The sequence below is a fragment of the Gnatocerus cornutus genome, chromosome 7 (assembly GCF_029298725.1).
Source record: "Gnatocerus cornutus isolate USDA-ARS CGAHR chromosome 7, icGnaCorn1.1, whole genome shotgun sequence".
In the NCBI taxonomy this organism is placed as follows: Eukaryota; Metazoa; Arthropoda; class Insecta; order Coleoptera; family Tenebrionidae; genus Gnatocerus; species Gnatocerus cornutus.
The window spans coordinates 8,376,759-8,391,170 of record NC_142239.1 but is presented as its reverse complement, the minus strand read 5'-3'; the positions used below and the strand labels follow the sequence as shown (position 1 = coordinate 8,391,170).

General features: G+C 38.1%; 1 protein-coding gene across 1 annotated transcript in view; it reads right to left on the bottom strand.

Moving 5' to 3' along the window:
- Positions 1-8,356: 8,356 nt before the first annotated feature.
- The window catches only part of LOC148170701 (uncharacterized), a 44,524-nt gene continuing 38,468 nt past the window's right edge, over positions 8,357-14,412 (bottom strand). The window contains exon 2 of the mRNA XM_088041907.1: positions 8,357-8,822. Coding sequence (XP_087898033.1) covers positions 8,424-8,795 — 372 coding nt within the window. The 5' untranslated portion in view covers positions 8,796-8,822 and the 3' untranslated portion in view covers positions 8,357-8,423. The remainder of the gene's footprint in view (positions 8,823-14,412) is intronic.

Here is a 14,412-nt window from a genome sequence, read left to right as displayed (position 1 = left end):
TCAGAACCAGAAAATGCTAGATGTGAAATTAATGAATCTATTGTTTGCGGAAATGTTGCTGTAGGTGGGGGTCATGCGCAATTAACTGAATTTTGTGCCGCTTTAGATATTCCACAAATGAGTTCTAAAAAATACGTTAACACGGAAAGAAAAGTTTTTGAAAAAACGCAAACATTGGCTATTGATGAAATGCTATCTGCTGGACAAGAAGAAAGTAAATTAGCGGTGGAATTAGGTGATACTGATGCTGATGGGGTACCTTTTATTACTGTAATTGTTGATGGAGCATGGTCCAAGCGTTCTTATAAGTCTAATTATAATGCTTTATCGGGAGCTGGATGTGTAATAGGTGCGAGAACCAAAAAAATTTTATTTGTGGCTGTTAAAAATAAATTATGCAAGTTTTGTAAACGATTCAAGACTGATAAGAAATCAGTGCCCCGCCATAAATGTTTTGCAAATTGGAAAAAATCATCCACATCAATGGAGGCAGGTGTTATTTTAGAGGCTTTTAAAAAGTCTGTTCAGATGCATAATTTAAGATTTAAATTTATTATCGGTGATGGAGACAGTAGTGTGTATAAGAAAATTCAAGCATATGGACCATATGGACCAACATATTTTATTCAAAAAATTGAGTGTAGAAATCATGTTTTAAGAAATTATTGTACAAAATTGCGCAAAATTTCAAAAATTCCCAGAACAGACCTTCAAGTTAGAAAATTTTTGCGAACAAATATACTTAAATTTAGAACAGCTGTAGTAAGTGCGATTAGATACAGAAAAAATGAAAATTTGCCATTCTCAGAAAAAATCGAAAATTTAAAACGAGACATTCACAATGGACCTGCTCATATATTCGGTGATCACAGTAAATGCGCAACTTATTTTTGTAATAAAGTTGGAAATACCACAAATTTGATTGAGTATAATAATTTTAAAAATAGTTCTCTCTACGATATATTTTTACCTGCATTAAATAGAGTCGCGAATTTGTCAGTTAGTTTACATTACGACGTGGCTAATAACATAGTGGAATGTTTCAATTCTGTCGTTAATAAATTTGTAGGTGGGAAACGAATTAACTTTTCTCTTGCCGGGTCTTACCAAGGGAGATGTTATGCGGCAGCATTGAATTTTAATAGTGATCATACTTTTGTATATAAATTTTTAAAAAACAATTTTAAAGAAAGAGTTATAAATTATGTTCGTTCAAATGTCCGGATTGTCATTTCTAAAATAAAGTAGTTTTATAGTTAGAGTCAAAATAGTGCAGTAGGCCTATTGGGGAGAGCACTTAAAAAAAAAACGCGCCGTCTCTGTGTACACCAAGGGTGATGTGGAAAACAGTGAATTATATTACAGTTTAAAAATATTATTTCTCAATACACTTGCTACAAGAACCTTCGATGTTTGTTGCCGAGAGCGATTAGTTGGGTCTTTACCTACTTTTACCCGACAGCAGTTTATTACAATTGGGCGGAACGTCAGTGACCCCCTAGTGAGCGGTCGTAAATCATGAGATTTGAATAAGATAATTTGCGTTAGTTGTACTGTTGGTTGCCTATTTTTGATTTGTTTTTTTATTAATAACTTCAAAATTATAGCATAATGACAAAAACAAAAATGTCACCTCCATAGAGGTTTTAATTCTCCACATGTTGGTATTTTTTTTAACTTCGTAGGTTGCTTTATATTCCTTAAAAACGAAAAATGGGAATTTCAGTTTTTAATTAATTAAAGTCAAATTTTTCATTTTTTCAAAATTCGAAGATGTCACCTCCATAGCTCTACCTGAGACGCATACATACAGAGGTCGAGCGATTTTTCAAAGTCCAAAATGCGCTTCAAAAACGAAAAATCGTAAGCCATATATCGGGTATAGCGTAGCGTAGACCCTTAAGTCACTTGATACAACTCGAATCAGAAATGAAATGCTGAATCCACGATTGCTTAGGCTTTGACAGTGCCACTTTGACAATTACGGAAAAGAAGGTTACGTGAGTGTCCATGGACAACCCAGTTCAGTTTCGATGTGGATATCTTTACGATAAAGGTCCGTAGCAGCCACAGCATTTTTTGGCATTCTCCGTAGATGAGAATCATGTCAGTTTTCTCATCATTTGTATAAGACATTGTGACGGGTTTCTCAACTCAACCTAACAATTACAGCTTCGGTATAGGACAGATTAATAGAGGTACTTTGAAGTAATAGGGCTCTAAGGAAGCAAAATTAATAACAAAGACGAAATTTAAATTAACAATGTCAAAGTGACATTCACCACCCCAAAGCAATCGTGGATTCAGCATTTTATTTCTAATTCTGGGAGTATCGAGCAGTACAGGATTTTAGTATTTTGGGTTGCGGAAATATAATTTTCAGAAGTAATCTTCTCGTGACTAGCCCTGTATAAAAAATGTTATTCAATTGAAAAAATAGGTGAGTTTCGTTTGGTGCAATAAACGATCATGATAAAGATCTTCAATCTGACATTTTATGCGAGAAACATTGTTAAATAAGTCCTTGTCTGTACTAGATGTTTCACAGAATCTTTGCAGCTACAACAGCTTCTTTAAGATTAGGTGGTGCAACGTACTGTTCTTCTTCCTCGTCGTCGTTGTCATCGTCTTGATCTTCATTATTGGCATTGTCCTCGGCATTATCCGAATTCTGAATAATGTTTTCAACAATCTCGCCGTCACTTAGTAATTCACTGGTTACAAGTTGGAAGTTAACTGTAACAACTGCTTTAAGTTTGACAAAGGTATGTCGTCACTTTCATCGAATTCCGTATCATTATTTTCACTATCTGTTTCGATTTGGTTCAACTCGTCATCCACTATTTTAAAACCTCCATGTCTAAAACAGTTCTGAATAGTTGTAGATTTTACTTTGTCCCAAGCCAATTCTATATTTTTAATAGCGTCTAGCACATTAATGCCAAAATCGTCCTTTTTCTCCAAGCATTCCAAAAATCTCAACAAAGTTGAATGACGATAGTGCGTCTTAAAATTACTGATAATGCCTTGGTCTAGAGGCTGAATCACGCTGGTGGTATTGGGTGGTAAATATTCGATCTTAATATTTTTGATGTTGTTTGGGCGGGAATGGGCAGTGCAGTTATCGACTAGTAGAAGAATTTTCCTTTTCTGTTTCGCTAATTCTCGATCCCATTTGAGAATTTCATCTTCAAAAAGTTTGGCTGTCATCCATGCCTTCTTATTTGCACAATAACGAACATTGTAAAATGTCTCACATTCTTGAAGCAACGAGGGTTCTGAGATTTACCGATTACTAAAGGTCTTCTTTTTTCAGAGCCATCCAAATTTGCACAGCACAGAACTGTCAATCGCTCTTTCGATAATTTTCCGCCCACACATTTTTCTCCTCTAAATTTTAGGGTTCGACTGGGCAATAATTTGTAAAATAGGCCTGTTTCGTCGGCATTAAAAATGTCTTTAGGCAAATATCCTTTGCGAATCTCTGGCCATATGGTTGTCATCCAGGTTTCAGCTCCTTGGACATCAGCGGAATTTGCTTCTCCGGTCATTTTGCCCCGTTTATCCCATGACGGTTTTTAAAACGATCTATCCAGCCATTGGAACAAACAAAATCTTGCATTTCAAAACGTACCGCAAATTGCTCCGCTTTTGTCTTCAATATTGGCCCGCTGATGGGGACATTTTGAATTCGCTGTTGCCTAAACCATTCAATAAGAGCTTGGTCAATCTCCGAGTGTTGAGGTTTATGCAATCGTTTCGACTTTAGCTCATTATTGTCGAAAGCAGATTTGATAGCATCCCTATTTTTCCAGATTGTTTGCAAAGTAGAATTTGGGATGTTAAATTTGCGGCAAATTTCGGATTTTTTAATTCCACCTTCAATTTCATTGATAACTTTTATTTTTTCTTCAATCGTGAACTGTTTTCGTTTTGCTGCCATGACTACAGAAAAGCAAACAGTAACTGATGCAATTGGCGCTAAAACAGGTCGTTACATCCTATTCCCATAAAATTATTCCTGGTAAGTCGACTAAAAAACATTTCCTAGTAGTGGAGGCTTACACTGCAAGATTGTGTTGTCGTTATAACCGACAAATCGATACAGAAATTCGGTTGTTTTAGCAGGGTTGTCGCTGTACGCGAGGTCGTTATAGCCGAATTTAAAAACATCAACTCTTATGGAGATTTGTCCGGACTTTCGAAATTGTAACGTTATAGACGAGTTGGCGTTACAACCGAGGTCGTTATAACCAAGTTCTACTGTACCAGGTTTGGCGACAAAGAGAAATTAGAATACCGCCAGGCAATCGATTTAGATGGCAAACTCCTGAAAAACAGCGAGTTGGAAATTTTAATTTTTAGTCCATAAAACCCACAGCATTATGACAGCCACTGAAGTGACCACTGGTTAAAATTTTGACAAATTGTCTCATGACGATTATCAGCTTTAGACCGGGTTTACGAAGAAAATTTTTGAATATGTTCTTAATATATGTAAGTCTTCTTTGCAAAAAGCGTTGGGTTTATTCCTGGCCAAGCTTTGACTAAACTTAAGTCATAAAGTTTTACAATTTTTGTTCGAGTTTCATAGTTATGATGCAGTAAGATTTATAGTGTTATTCTCTAAAATTCTACTATAGTCTGTAAATTGTTACAGTATGTGGCTTACAGAGCATTATAAAAAAATATTTACAGAGATGAATGAAATTCATATTCTCTAAATACTTCTGTAATTGTTTCAATTACAGTGCTCCAACTTTGTGGAGTAGGCTTTGATCGCAATGACGTTTAAAAGTTTTTGCTTGACAAACGGAATACCGACGCGAAGTGTGGTCGTTTTTAAATCAAAAATGGAAGAGATCGTCAAATACTACTTCTCAGCAGTATGAGGAGTATTTGAGGTTAATGGAATTGCGATGAGATATTCCGAAAGTTAAATCCCACGGTTTCCCCGTATTATTTAACCAGATGCTGGGAAACATAAATTAAATGCGTTTGATACTGGTCCAGTATTATCTCCCAAAGAATGGTCAAAGGTAAAAAAGACATAGTTTAATTATATACAATTTTTACATATCTAATACATGAAATTCGTAGCGCTTCAATGACTGGAAAAACACGGTACGTGCGAAATACTGGAAAATTGCAGAAAGTAGAATACGAACAGGGGGTGGTGAAGAGCAAGAAATCTATTTGACGCCCTTAGAAGATAGGGGCCTTGCCGCTTGGGGAAAAGTTGTGGTGACAGGTTCCCCAAAAGTACCTGTCGTTGCAGATTTGCAGTTACATACCCAAGCTAGTACGTCAGATTTATCCTCACCACGTCCTAGCTGCAGTGATGAAAGAGTATAATTTGCAATCTGAAATTAACGAAACACTAGCAATTTTTGATGAGGAGTGCAGAAATGATAACATAAATAATAACAGTACATCGGCCTTAGAGCCCCCCAAAAACAAAAAGAAACCTAATTTAGACAAAGTGATCAAACCAAACAAAAAATTGGAAAAACGAAGTATAAAGTCAATTGGAGAAGAACTATTAAATGAATACAAAGACCGTACTATCCAATGCAAGGAGCTAGAACTAAAAGAAAAACAATGGAGATTGGAAGTGGAAAAATTCTGACTTGACGTAGCTCTAAATACAAATACGAAAATCCTTTGTTTGAATTTGACAACTCATTGTTATAATTATAGTTTTTATAGGTTCAAAAATACATAGTGTTTTTTTTACAAATTTCTTCTTATATAATTAGCTCTACACATTCTTCCTAAATGCAATAAATGTTGGTCGTTTCCGCCATTGTAGATTTCATGGTCAACATCATTATTATCATCATAAGCAATATCGTTTTCGTCAAGTGGAAGTTTTCCCCGAATGGCAATGTTGTGCAGAATGCAGGCAGCATAGATAATATATGCTGCATTGGGAGGACTATAATGCAAAACCCTGTGCTGTAGCAAAGCTCGCCAACGGCCTTTTAATATTCCAAAAATTCTTTCAATCACGTTTCTTGTGGATTTTAAAAATTCATTAAAGCGGGCTTCTGGAGTGCCATTTGCAGCTACCGCAAAAGGGGTAAAAAGCCAAGAAATCGTGCATCACATGCTAAAATGCGACCAGTAGAATCGCCTATCACCATTACATTAATGCTGTGAAAGCCGTTTCTATTAATGTAAACATGTGGGGGGTGATCCTCGTCAGTAACCCGTGGGGTAACTATTGCAACATACGACCCGTCAATGCATCTCAAAACACCCCTAAAACCGATCTTCTCGTAAAATTTTTGTTTGACTTCCGCCTTTTCTGCGACTTCTGTAGGAAATTTTATCCAGTCAGGCATTAGCACTTCGACAATCAAACGACAAATTTCGTTAACTGATCTACTTATTGATGACTGACTAACTGAAATCCAAAAAGAGTTACCTACTGCCTGTTGGTAAGAACCTTTAGCCAGAAAGTGCAAAGTAGCTAGAACTCGCAAATGAAGTGGTAACCCAGTAGATCTCAGGCGTTCCGGAAAATGAGGATTTAACCACTGGATTAATTTTGCGTTAGCTCTTTAGATAGCCTGAAATTGTTTCTGAATTCATCTGGTCACGAAGACGTCGTCGTTTAATTCTCATATGATTTCTACAATACAAAAAGGTCAGCCCAACAAAAAAAAAACGTAAATAGGTCTGCTAGAACTATCAGTCTAGTCCTACCTTCTGTCATCTTCATCCAAAAGAAGGTACAGAATGATTGGGACAATTTGATTTCTGTTATCCATACTTGCTGCTGTGATAAATAAAACAATCAAAATGAATATTTGACGTTTGGTCCTGTCTAGTTTTAAATAACGACTAGATTATTACAAAATCAGTCAGTTGCAGAGACGCGATTTCTCTCACCATAATTTTACAGAGCTGTAAGCTACAGAATGTACGTAAAAGAGAAAATGTTTGTTAAGGAATATCATTTTCACTTGCATACTGTAGCGTACAGAGTAACAAAGCTACAGTGCACTGTTTTTGCTTAGAGAATAACACAATTAATTTTAGATGGGACATACATTTTCATCGAAAAACCGACAGACTTTTCTACACAATAGATTTTTTACTCGGGCCAGAAGAAAAAGCATTTGATAAAACCAATGATGTTGGTAACAACGTCTGGTTATATTCTAGAAGCTGCTGGTCCTTTCGGGGCGGATGGATACAACAACGATGCCGAGATTTTGAAATACATGACCACTGTTAGTTTCCACGTTTTCCAGTTATACATCAAGGGAATGGAGCTTTTGAGCTTTAGAAAACTAGTAGAAGTATTATTTCATGGAACAAGGACGAAGGTGAGCATATACACCACCAAGCAGAAATTGCAACCTCTGGAAATTGACGATAAACAGCAGAGAAACAAAAAGAACCAAATAAGCGAAAGTGTAGAAATAAAAATAAACAATGATGAAAGCAAATGCTTTGAAACCACGATGCAGAAACTCAAAAAAGCTGTAGACGTCGAAAAGCTGGGTATCCAAATACGAAGAGTAGAAAAGACTAGAAAGGGAAATATTAAAATTTATGTGGCAGGAACTAGCCAGAACCGAGAAATCTTCGCCAAAGCGGTAAAAAAACTCTTGAAAACACAGCCAAAATCAAACAGATTCAAAAAACGAAAACATTGGTCAAGAATGTAGACTGTACGATCACCTGGGATGAACTGAAAGAGACAGTTGCTGACCAAGCTGGCAGAGAATGCGTCCAGGGAAGGATATCTGATGGTGGACAAAGGAAAAGAAGAAGGATGGCATTCCTTACACTCTTAGGGTAGGATGGAGTGACTGCATTTTAGAGGAAATGATTAGCCCTACAAAGTGTTACAGACGCCAACAATATGGGCATCTGTCAAAGGAATGCACAAACAAAGAATATGATAGAGACAGATGTCGAAAATGCACAAATCAAGGACACAGCACTATGGAATGCAAAAATGAGCCTGAAGGGTATGCGTGCAAGACAAAAGGACATAAGGCAGATAGCACAGCGTGTCCAGCTTTTAGGCTAGCCCTAGCCATCGAGAAAGCTTGAAGGATAGCAGGGGAAGACACAACGATACAAGGAAAACGTAGCGGGGAAATGACACATTAACATGGCAATCCGAACAGGCGCGAGACTTGAGAATGACGACAATAGACTTTCCACCTGTCGTAGCAAAAAACGACACAAAGGGTGTGACCCATATTGGGGACACACCTCTTATGAAAAAGTAGAGGAGGAACTGGCAGACCGGGCTGTAACACTCCGGTAGCCGGTCTCCAATAGCTTCCGTATGACTAGGGCACATGACCTACTCCCGAAGTTGGCTCAGGAAACGGAAGTGGATGCGTTGGTAGTATCGGAACCTAATATGAAGGTAGTCAAAAAAATTGTCAAAACCGTTAGTAACACCGTAAAAATCTGTGATAGCCCGGCCACTGATTTACCCGCCCGGAATCGGTGGTTAACTTACCACTGTTAATAAACTCCCGACAAAAACGAAGCCTTTCTTCTTTATTGGCGTCGCTTAAGAAAATTTTATTGGCAGCTGGCCTATTTCTCAGCTCAGATTGTCTAATCCTTTTGCGAGCTGTCCTTGTTGAGCCTGGGCTCGGACTGCAGTTGAAAAGGGGTTTTCGTGAAGGAAATTGTCTAATGCCAAGTCTTCGTTGATATTTTTCTTCAACCAGTTCTTTGCCTTCTTCGGATGGTTCCCGTCTCTCGAAACTCACGTTTTGCACGTATAATCGTATTCTTGTTGACACCAACTTCATTTGCAATAGTTCTTATGGCGACTCCATCTATCAAACGAGCTTGAATCAGAGTTTGGTGGCAAAAAACGTCGCGAGCTGATGGGCCGCTGCGCGGTAGCTACTGCGCAGCTTTTAAAACTGCGCGCCACAGCGAGCCAAAAAAAACACCCACGGTCGAAAGCCCACCAGGCGAGGTCTGTGGGTAAAATCGTCGGTTCAACACGACGGTTTTTGCCCACAGACCTCGGTTTTTCCGACCGTTTCGTTCCAACAGTCGAAACCTCGTTCTTGCACGACGTGTTGAACCGACGATTTTACCCACAGACCTCGGTTTTTCCGACCGTTTCGTTCCAACCGTCGATACCGTCGTGCAAGAACGAGGTTTGTGGGGCCCTTAAGATCGGTACGGCTCCAGTAAAGTAGGAGAAACTCAACCCACAATGCAGAAAACACATGCTAGGCCGAGTTCGGTCCTGCGATCAGGTAGCCGGCTAAGCAGTCCTTGGGCTGTAAATCTGTGAACAATGAGTTGTTTCCTTATCTTCAGCCCCCGTGTTATTTATTACCCTATAATTACCAACACAGTTTTCCTTCTCAACCGTTTACGTCATCCCATAAATCTCATCCGGTCTTCCCAAAGCTCCCAACATCAGGCAAACCCTCCTCGAACTTTCTTTACCTGACTCACCATCCCTTCAAACTACAAACTACGAAATGCAAACTCGCAAAATAAATCAAAATGAAAAACTAGTTTTATCGATATTATATTAACTTTGTCTTTTGTGTACATTCGTTATTATTAACGTCTTGGCTTTATTCATTTTCATTCATTATAATGTTCTAATGGGACTTTTTTTCAGGAACTCGTGTGGGAGAAGAGGAACGTGTTTTGAGAAAACAGTTGTCGAAACTTCGGCGACAACTTAAACTATGTAAAAGCAGCCAGCATTCACAGAGATTAAAGATGTGATTAATCAACAAAAATCCCGAATTGCTTGGCTGCTTTAAAAATTTGAGCGCTGCGACGCAATTATTTATTAAGTCGCAAATTAGAAATCAGCCACCTCAGGCCAGGGGCAGGCAATTTTCTTTAGAAGATAAGGTTTTTGCCTTATCTCTAATGAAACAAAGCGGCAGAGGTTACAGATACCTTCAACGAATGTTTAGTTTGCCCTCTGCAAGAACTTTACGAAGTGTTTTGCAGGGGATGCCGCTGAGTTGTGGAATCAATTCGAGAGTTTTTGATCATTTGAAGGTAACTGTAGCTAAGCTGGATGCCTTAGACAAATTTTGTGTCATGATGTTTGACGAAGTTGCCATTCAACCTGGATTTTGACGTACGATCGACGTACGGATTCAGTTCTAGGTTTTGTAGACGTGGGAGGCAAACATAAGGCGGCTGCATTTGCGGATCACGCTCTTGTTTTCATGTTAAAAGGTATCCGCCGAAAGTGGAAGCAGCCAGTTTCATTTTATTTCACGAAAGGAACTGTTTCTTCAGCGGATCTCACCAGTGTGGTCCGTAATGTGCGCCGCACCGGCCTTGAAGTGGTGGCATCAATATGCGACCAGGGCACCACAAACGTTGCCGCCGTGAACAACCTCCTCAGGAGCACTGAGGCCGATTGTCTTCGACGAGGAATTGTGAACACTTTTCAGGGGTACATCATTGACAATGAAGAAGTTGTGCATTTGTACGATGTATCGCACCTTATGAGAGGTGTTCGCAATTCCTTGTTAAATAAAGACCTTCATTTCACCCAAGACGGTCAGGGGAAGGTGGCATCCTGGTCGCACATTTTGAATGCTTATCTTGTAGATAGTAAGTTAGGTCGTTTTAGTTCTTTTTTAAAATTGACCGATGAACACGTCGTTCCTAACCGAGTAAAAAACATGAGTGTTAGACACTGCACACAAGTTTTTAGCCAAAGAGTAGCAAGCGCAATAAAGGTAAGGGCGTTGCATAGTGCAGAACTTCCGCCAAATTCGCAATTTTACATCGATCCTAAAGCTTCAGAAACGGGGGACCTTCTTTTATTCTTTGACAAGCTTTTTGATAGTGTCAATGGTAGCCAATTGAGGCCTCAAAAGGGTAAAATTTTGAGGTGCGCTGTTAGCTCTAGTTCTTCGCACCTTTCTTTCTGGCGTTCTCCTATTCCTATTCTTGAGTCTATGTACTTTACTCCACCTTCTTCTACACAGAAAACTAAAATTCCTTCTTTATCTAACTGGGTTTTTACCCTACGTGGCTTCTCGTACTTATGGTCTCGGTTGAAAGCTCGCGGTTTCCATTACATGATGCCAAGAGCTTTCAACCAAGATCCATTGAAAAGCTTCTTTTCATGCGTAGGAGGCTACGCAGGGCCAAATTCTAAACCAACTTGTTCTTCTTTCATTTCTACTGTCAAATCTCTTCTCATAACCAATCTTGTTTCTTCTCGTTCTGTTGCAGCTAACTGCGAGGCAGACGAAACTGTTGGCTACTTAGACACTTTAATAAGCTTTGTCGAAGTAGAAAACGATTTGGCGGAGGCTCCTCGTGTGCCTACTCCCATTTTCGCCTCTCATGCTTCTATAGCGGATGAGGCAAGAGACTTGGACTTTGCGACAGCTTATGTCGCAGGTGCAATAGGCAAATAAATTCGCAAGCAGTTGCCAAAATGTCATGATTGCCTTAAAATTCATGAAACAAAAGAGAAACTGCCACAGAATACTTTAATTGCATTGAGAAATTATGGCTTAAAAACACTAGTGCAACCTAGCACTCAATTTACTCAATTTGTTAGAGACACGGCGAGGATTCTTTTGAATCGTTTACCGCATATGGTCGTAAAGTATAAATTAAAGGAACAACTGCTGAATTTAGACGAAATACCGTCCTTTGGCATTGTTTTGTCCTTCTCATGCAGATAATGTTCCCACATTTATGAATATTGTTCTTAATGTAATTATTTATTATTATTTATTGGTTATAAATAGGATTTTAAAAGAGCAAGACTTGAGACGGGTGAACGACGACCCCCTCACAAAATTAGCAGTTAAGTATGAGAAATCTAAAAAACGCAAATAATTATTTATGAAATATTTATATTATTAACATAGAGCCGATTTACACATTAATTTAATTAAAATTAAGTTAATCTCGCAACTATTTGACGATTTGACAATTTGACGATTGCTGAAATTTGATTGACGGATAAACGATCACATGTCAGTTTAACATGATGTTAAGTATTTAATCGAAATTAAAGAGCAAAGATTTAACTTTGCTTCTGTAAACCAGCCCTACGTACAGAATGTCCTAGAACTCATGACCCATTAAGTGATTATTAATGTTGGAGAAAGAAAAAAAATAGCAATAATAAATATCATGTAAATTTATATAATTTTGTTTGTCCTATGCCGACCGAAAAATTTCAAACACCAAGCTTCTGTCATTTTAAAAACTATCAATGATAAATCACCCTTTATTGTCATTCTAACTGACGATGGCCTTCGATAATAAATTATTTCAAATTTTGGCATTTCAATTTATTTTATTGTCAAAAATGCCAGCTGTGTCGCATTTTAATAAGGCAAAAATTGTGACCCTTCGCGAAATGGGTATGTCTTATAGACAAATTTCGGCAGAATTGGGTATCTCAAAAGATACTATTTATTCAGTTGTGCGCAAAAGGACACTGACTGGATCCGTAGATCGGCTCCCAGGATCTGGGAGGCCCCGAATATCTTGTCGTGAACAAGACGAAGCCCTCAGTAATATAATTGCAAATCGTCCTTTTACTACAGCTGTTGAAGCCACTAAATTACAAATTTTCCCGGTTCTGTCAGAACTGCCCGTAAAAGAATAAAGGACAGTGGCTTAAAAAATTTTGCAGCAGCTAAAAAAACGAGACTTAGACCTCATCATAAGGAAGCGCGAGTTGGTTTTGCTTTACAACACCTTTGTCGAGATAATGCATTCTGGAATCGCATAGTATTTTCTGATGAAAAGGTATTTCAATCGTGTTCCAATGGTCGTGTCAGGGTCTATAGACCAAGAAATAGCCGTTATCAAGAACGGTATCTTGATTTGTCAGAACGTACGGGGCGATTTTCTGTAAATATGTGGGCCTGGATTTCGGTGGACAGTCCTGGAGTAATTGTTCATGTCGAGGAAAGGCTAAACAGTAACGTTTATCTTAGAATTCTCGACAATGTCATGCTGCCTTCGGTGAAACCGCACTTTCCTGATAATTCCTATGTGTTTCAACAAGATAATTGTCCCATTCACACAGCTCACAGAGTAACAGCATGGTTTCAAGACCACAATATAAACGTCCTTGATTGGCCCAGCCGAAGTCCCGATTTAAATCCCATAGAAAATATGTGGGGTTTGATGGTTAAACGCATAAACGCGCAAAGAAGAATTTTTGAAAGCAGGCAACAACTTTTGGCTGGTATTACGGAAGCGTGGCAATCATTACCAGCAAACTACTATCGCAATCTATGTCTCTCCATGTCGAAAAGACTAGGACAAGTTATTGACTCAAATGATGCAATGACAAAATATTAATATTTTTTAAATTTAATCCGTTTCAAACTTCTTTTTATAATCGTTTATTAAATAAATTTAACAAAAACTTCTTTAACAAAAAAATCCAAACTCCAACTTTGAAAGCAGCATCTAGATGTGAAGAACACCAACTGAATGTAAGAACTAACTATATGAATTGCAAAACTTTAATCTATAACATTTCCTTATTATTACTATTCATCCTTGAATATGCTTCAGTCCCATCAGATATCTAGGTGCTCTTTCGCCTTTTTTTTAAGTTTTGTGAACAATTATTTCACAAGGTCAGTGGTACAAAACCATAATGTGCAAATTACAAATGATGATTTTTGCCAATTAACGTAAATGGAATAAGATTTTGGTTAAACGAATCAATTTTATTTGAATTTTTGACAAACTGTACTTACCTATCTATCATGACATGGCATGGCATGTCAAAGTAAGGTTAGTTTTTCATAAAGCCAAGTTTCCACTTTAACGTCAATAAATTTTGAAGGTGTTTGAAATTTTTCGGCCGGCATAGTACATAGTATTTATTAATTTTTTATTACATAGTATTATATTTGTTGAGTTTGGATACTTGCTTAAATTTGTACAGATTACCTGTGTAGTCTTCATTTACATATTGTTACGAGAAGATTCTGGAAGCTTCGAGCGCCAGCGCTGGAACGTTCCGCTCTGCTCTAGAGCGAGCGGTTCGTGGAATAATTCTTATTCATACGCGGAACTCCCGAATATTCTCGCAGCGCTCCAGCATTAGGCTAGTGGTAGGGGAATATCTGTATATAGGGGAGTAGTGATAGGATTGTAGATAGTCTAGTATTTGGAAGTCCTGTAAAGTGAATAATTGTGAAGTACGAGAGTGTTCATAGTGCACAATAAAATTGTTATTGTTACAAGCGAGACTTTTGATTTTTCGGCCAACGTGACAACTGGTGTCAGAAAGTGGGATCCCGCCCAGTCTTGTGATCGAGAAAATTCTGGAATTTTCGATCGGAAAATTCGTGACATTACCGGACTGTGACATTGTTACTTGATTGTGGACAATTTTTATGCCTGTTCAAACCAGACAGCAAGCCGCAG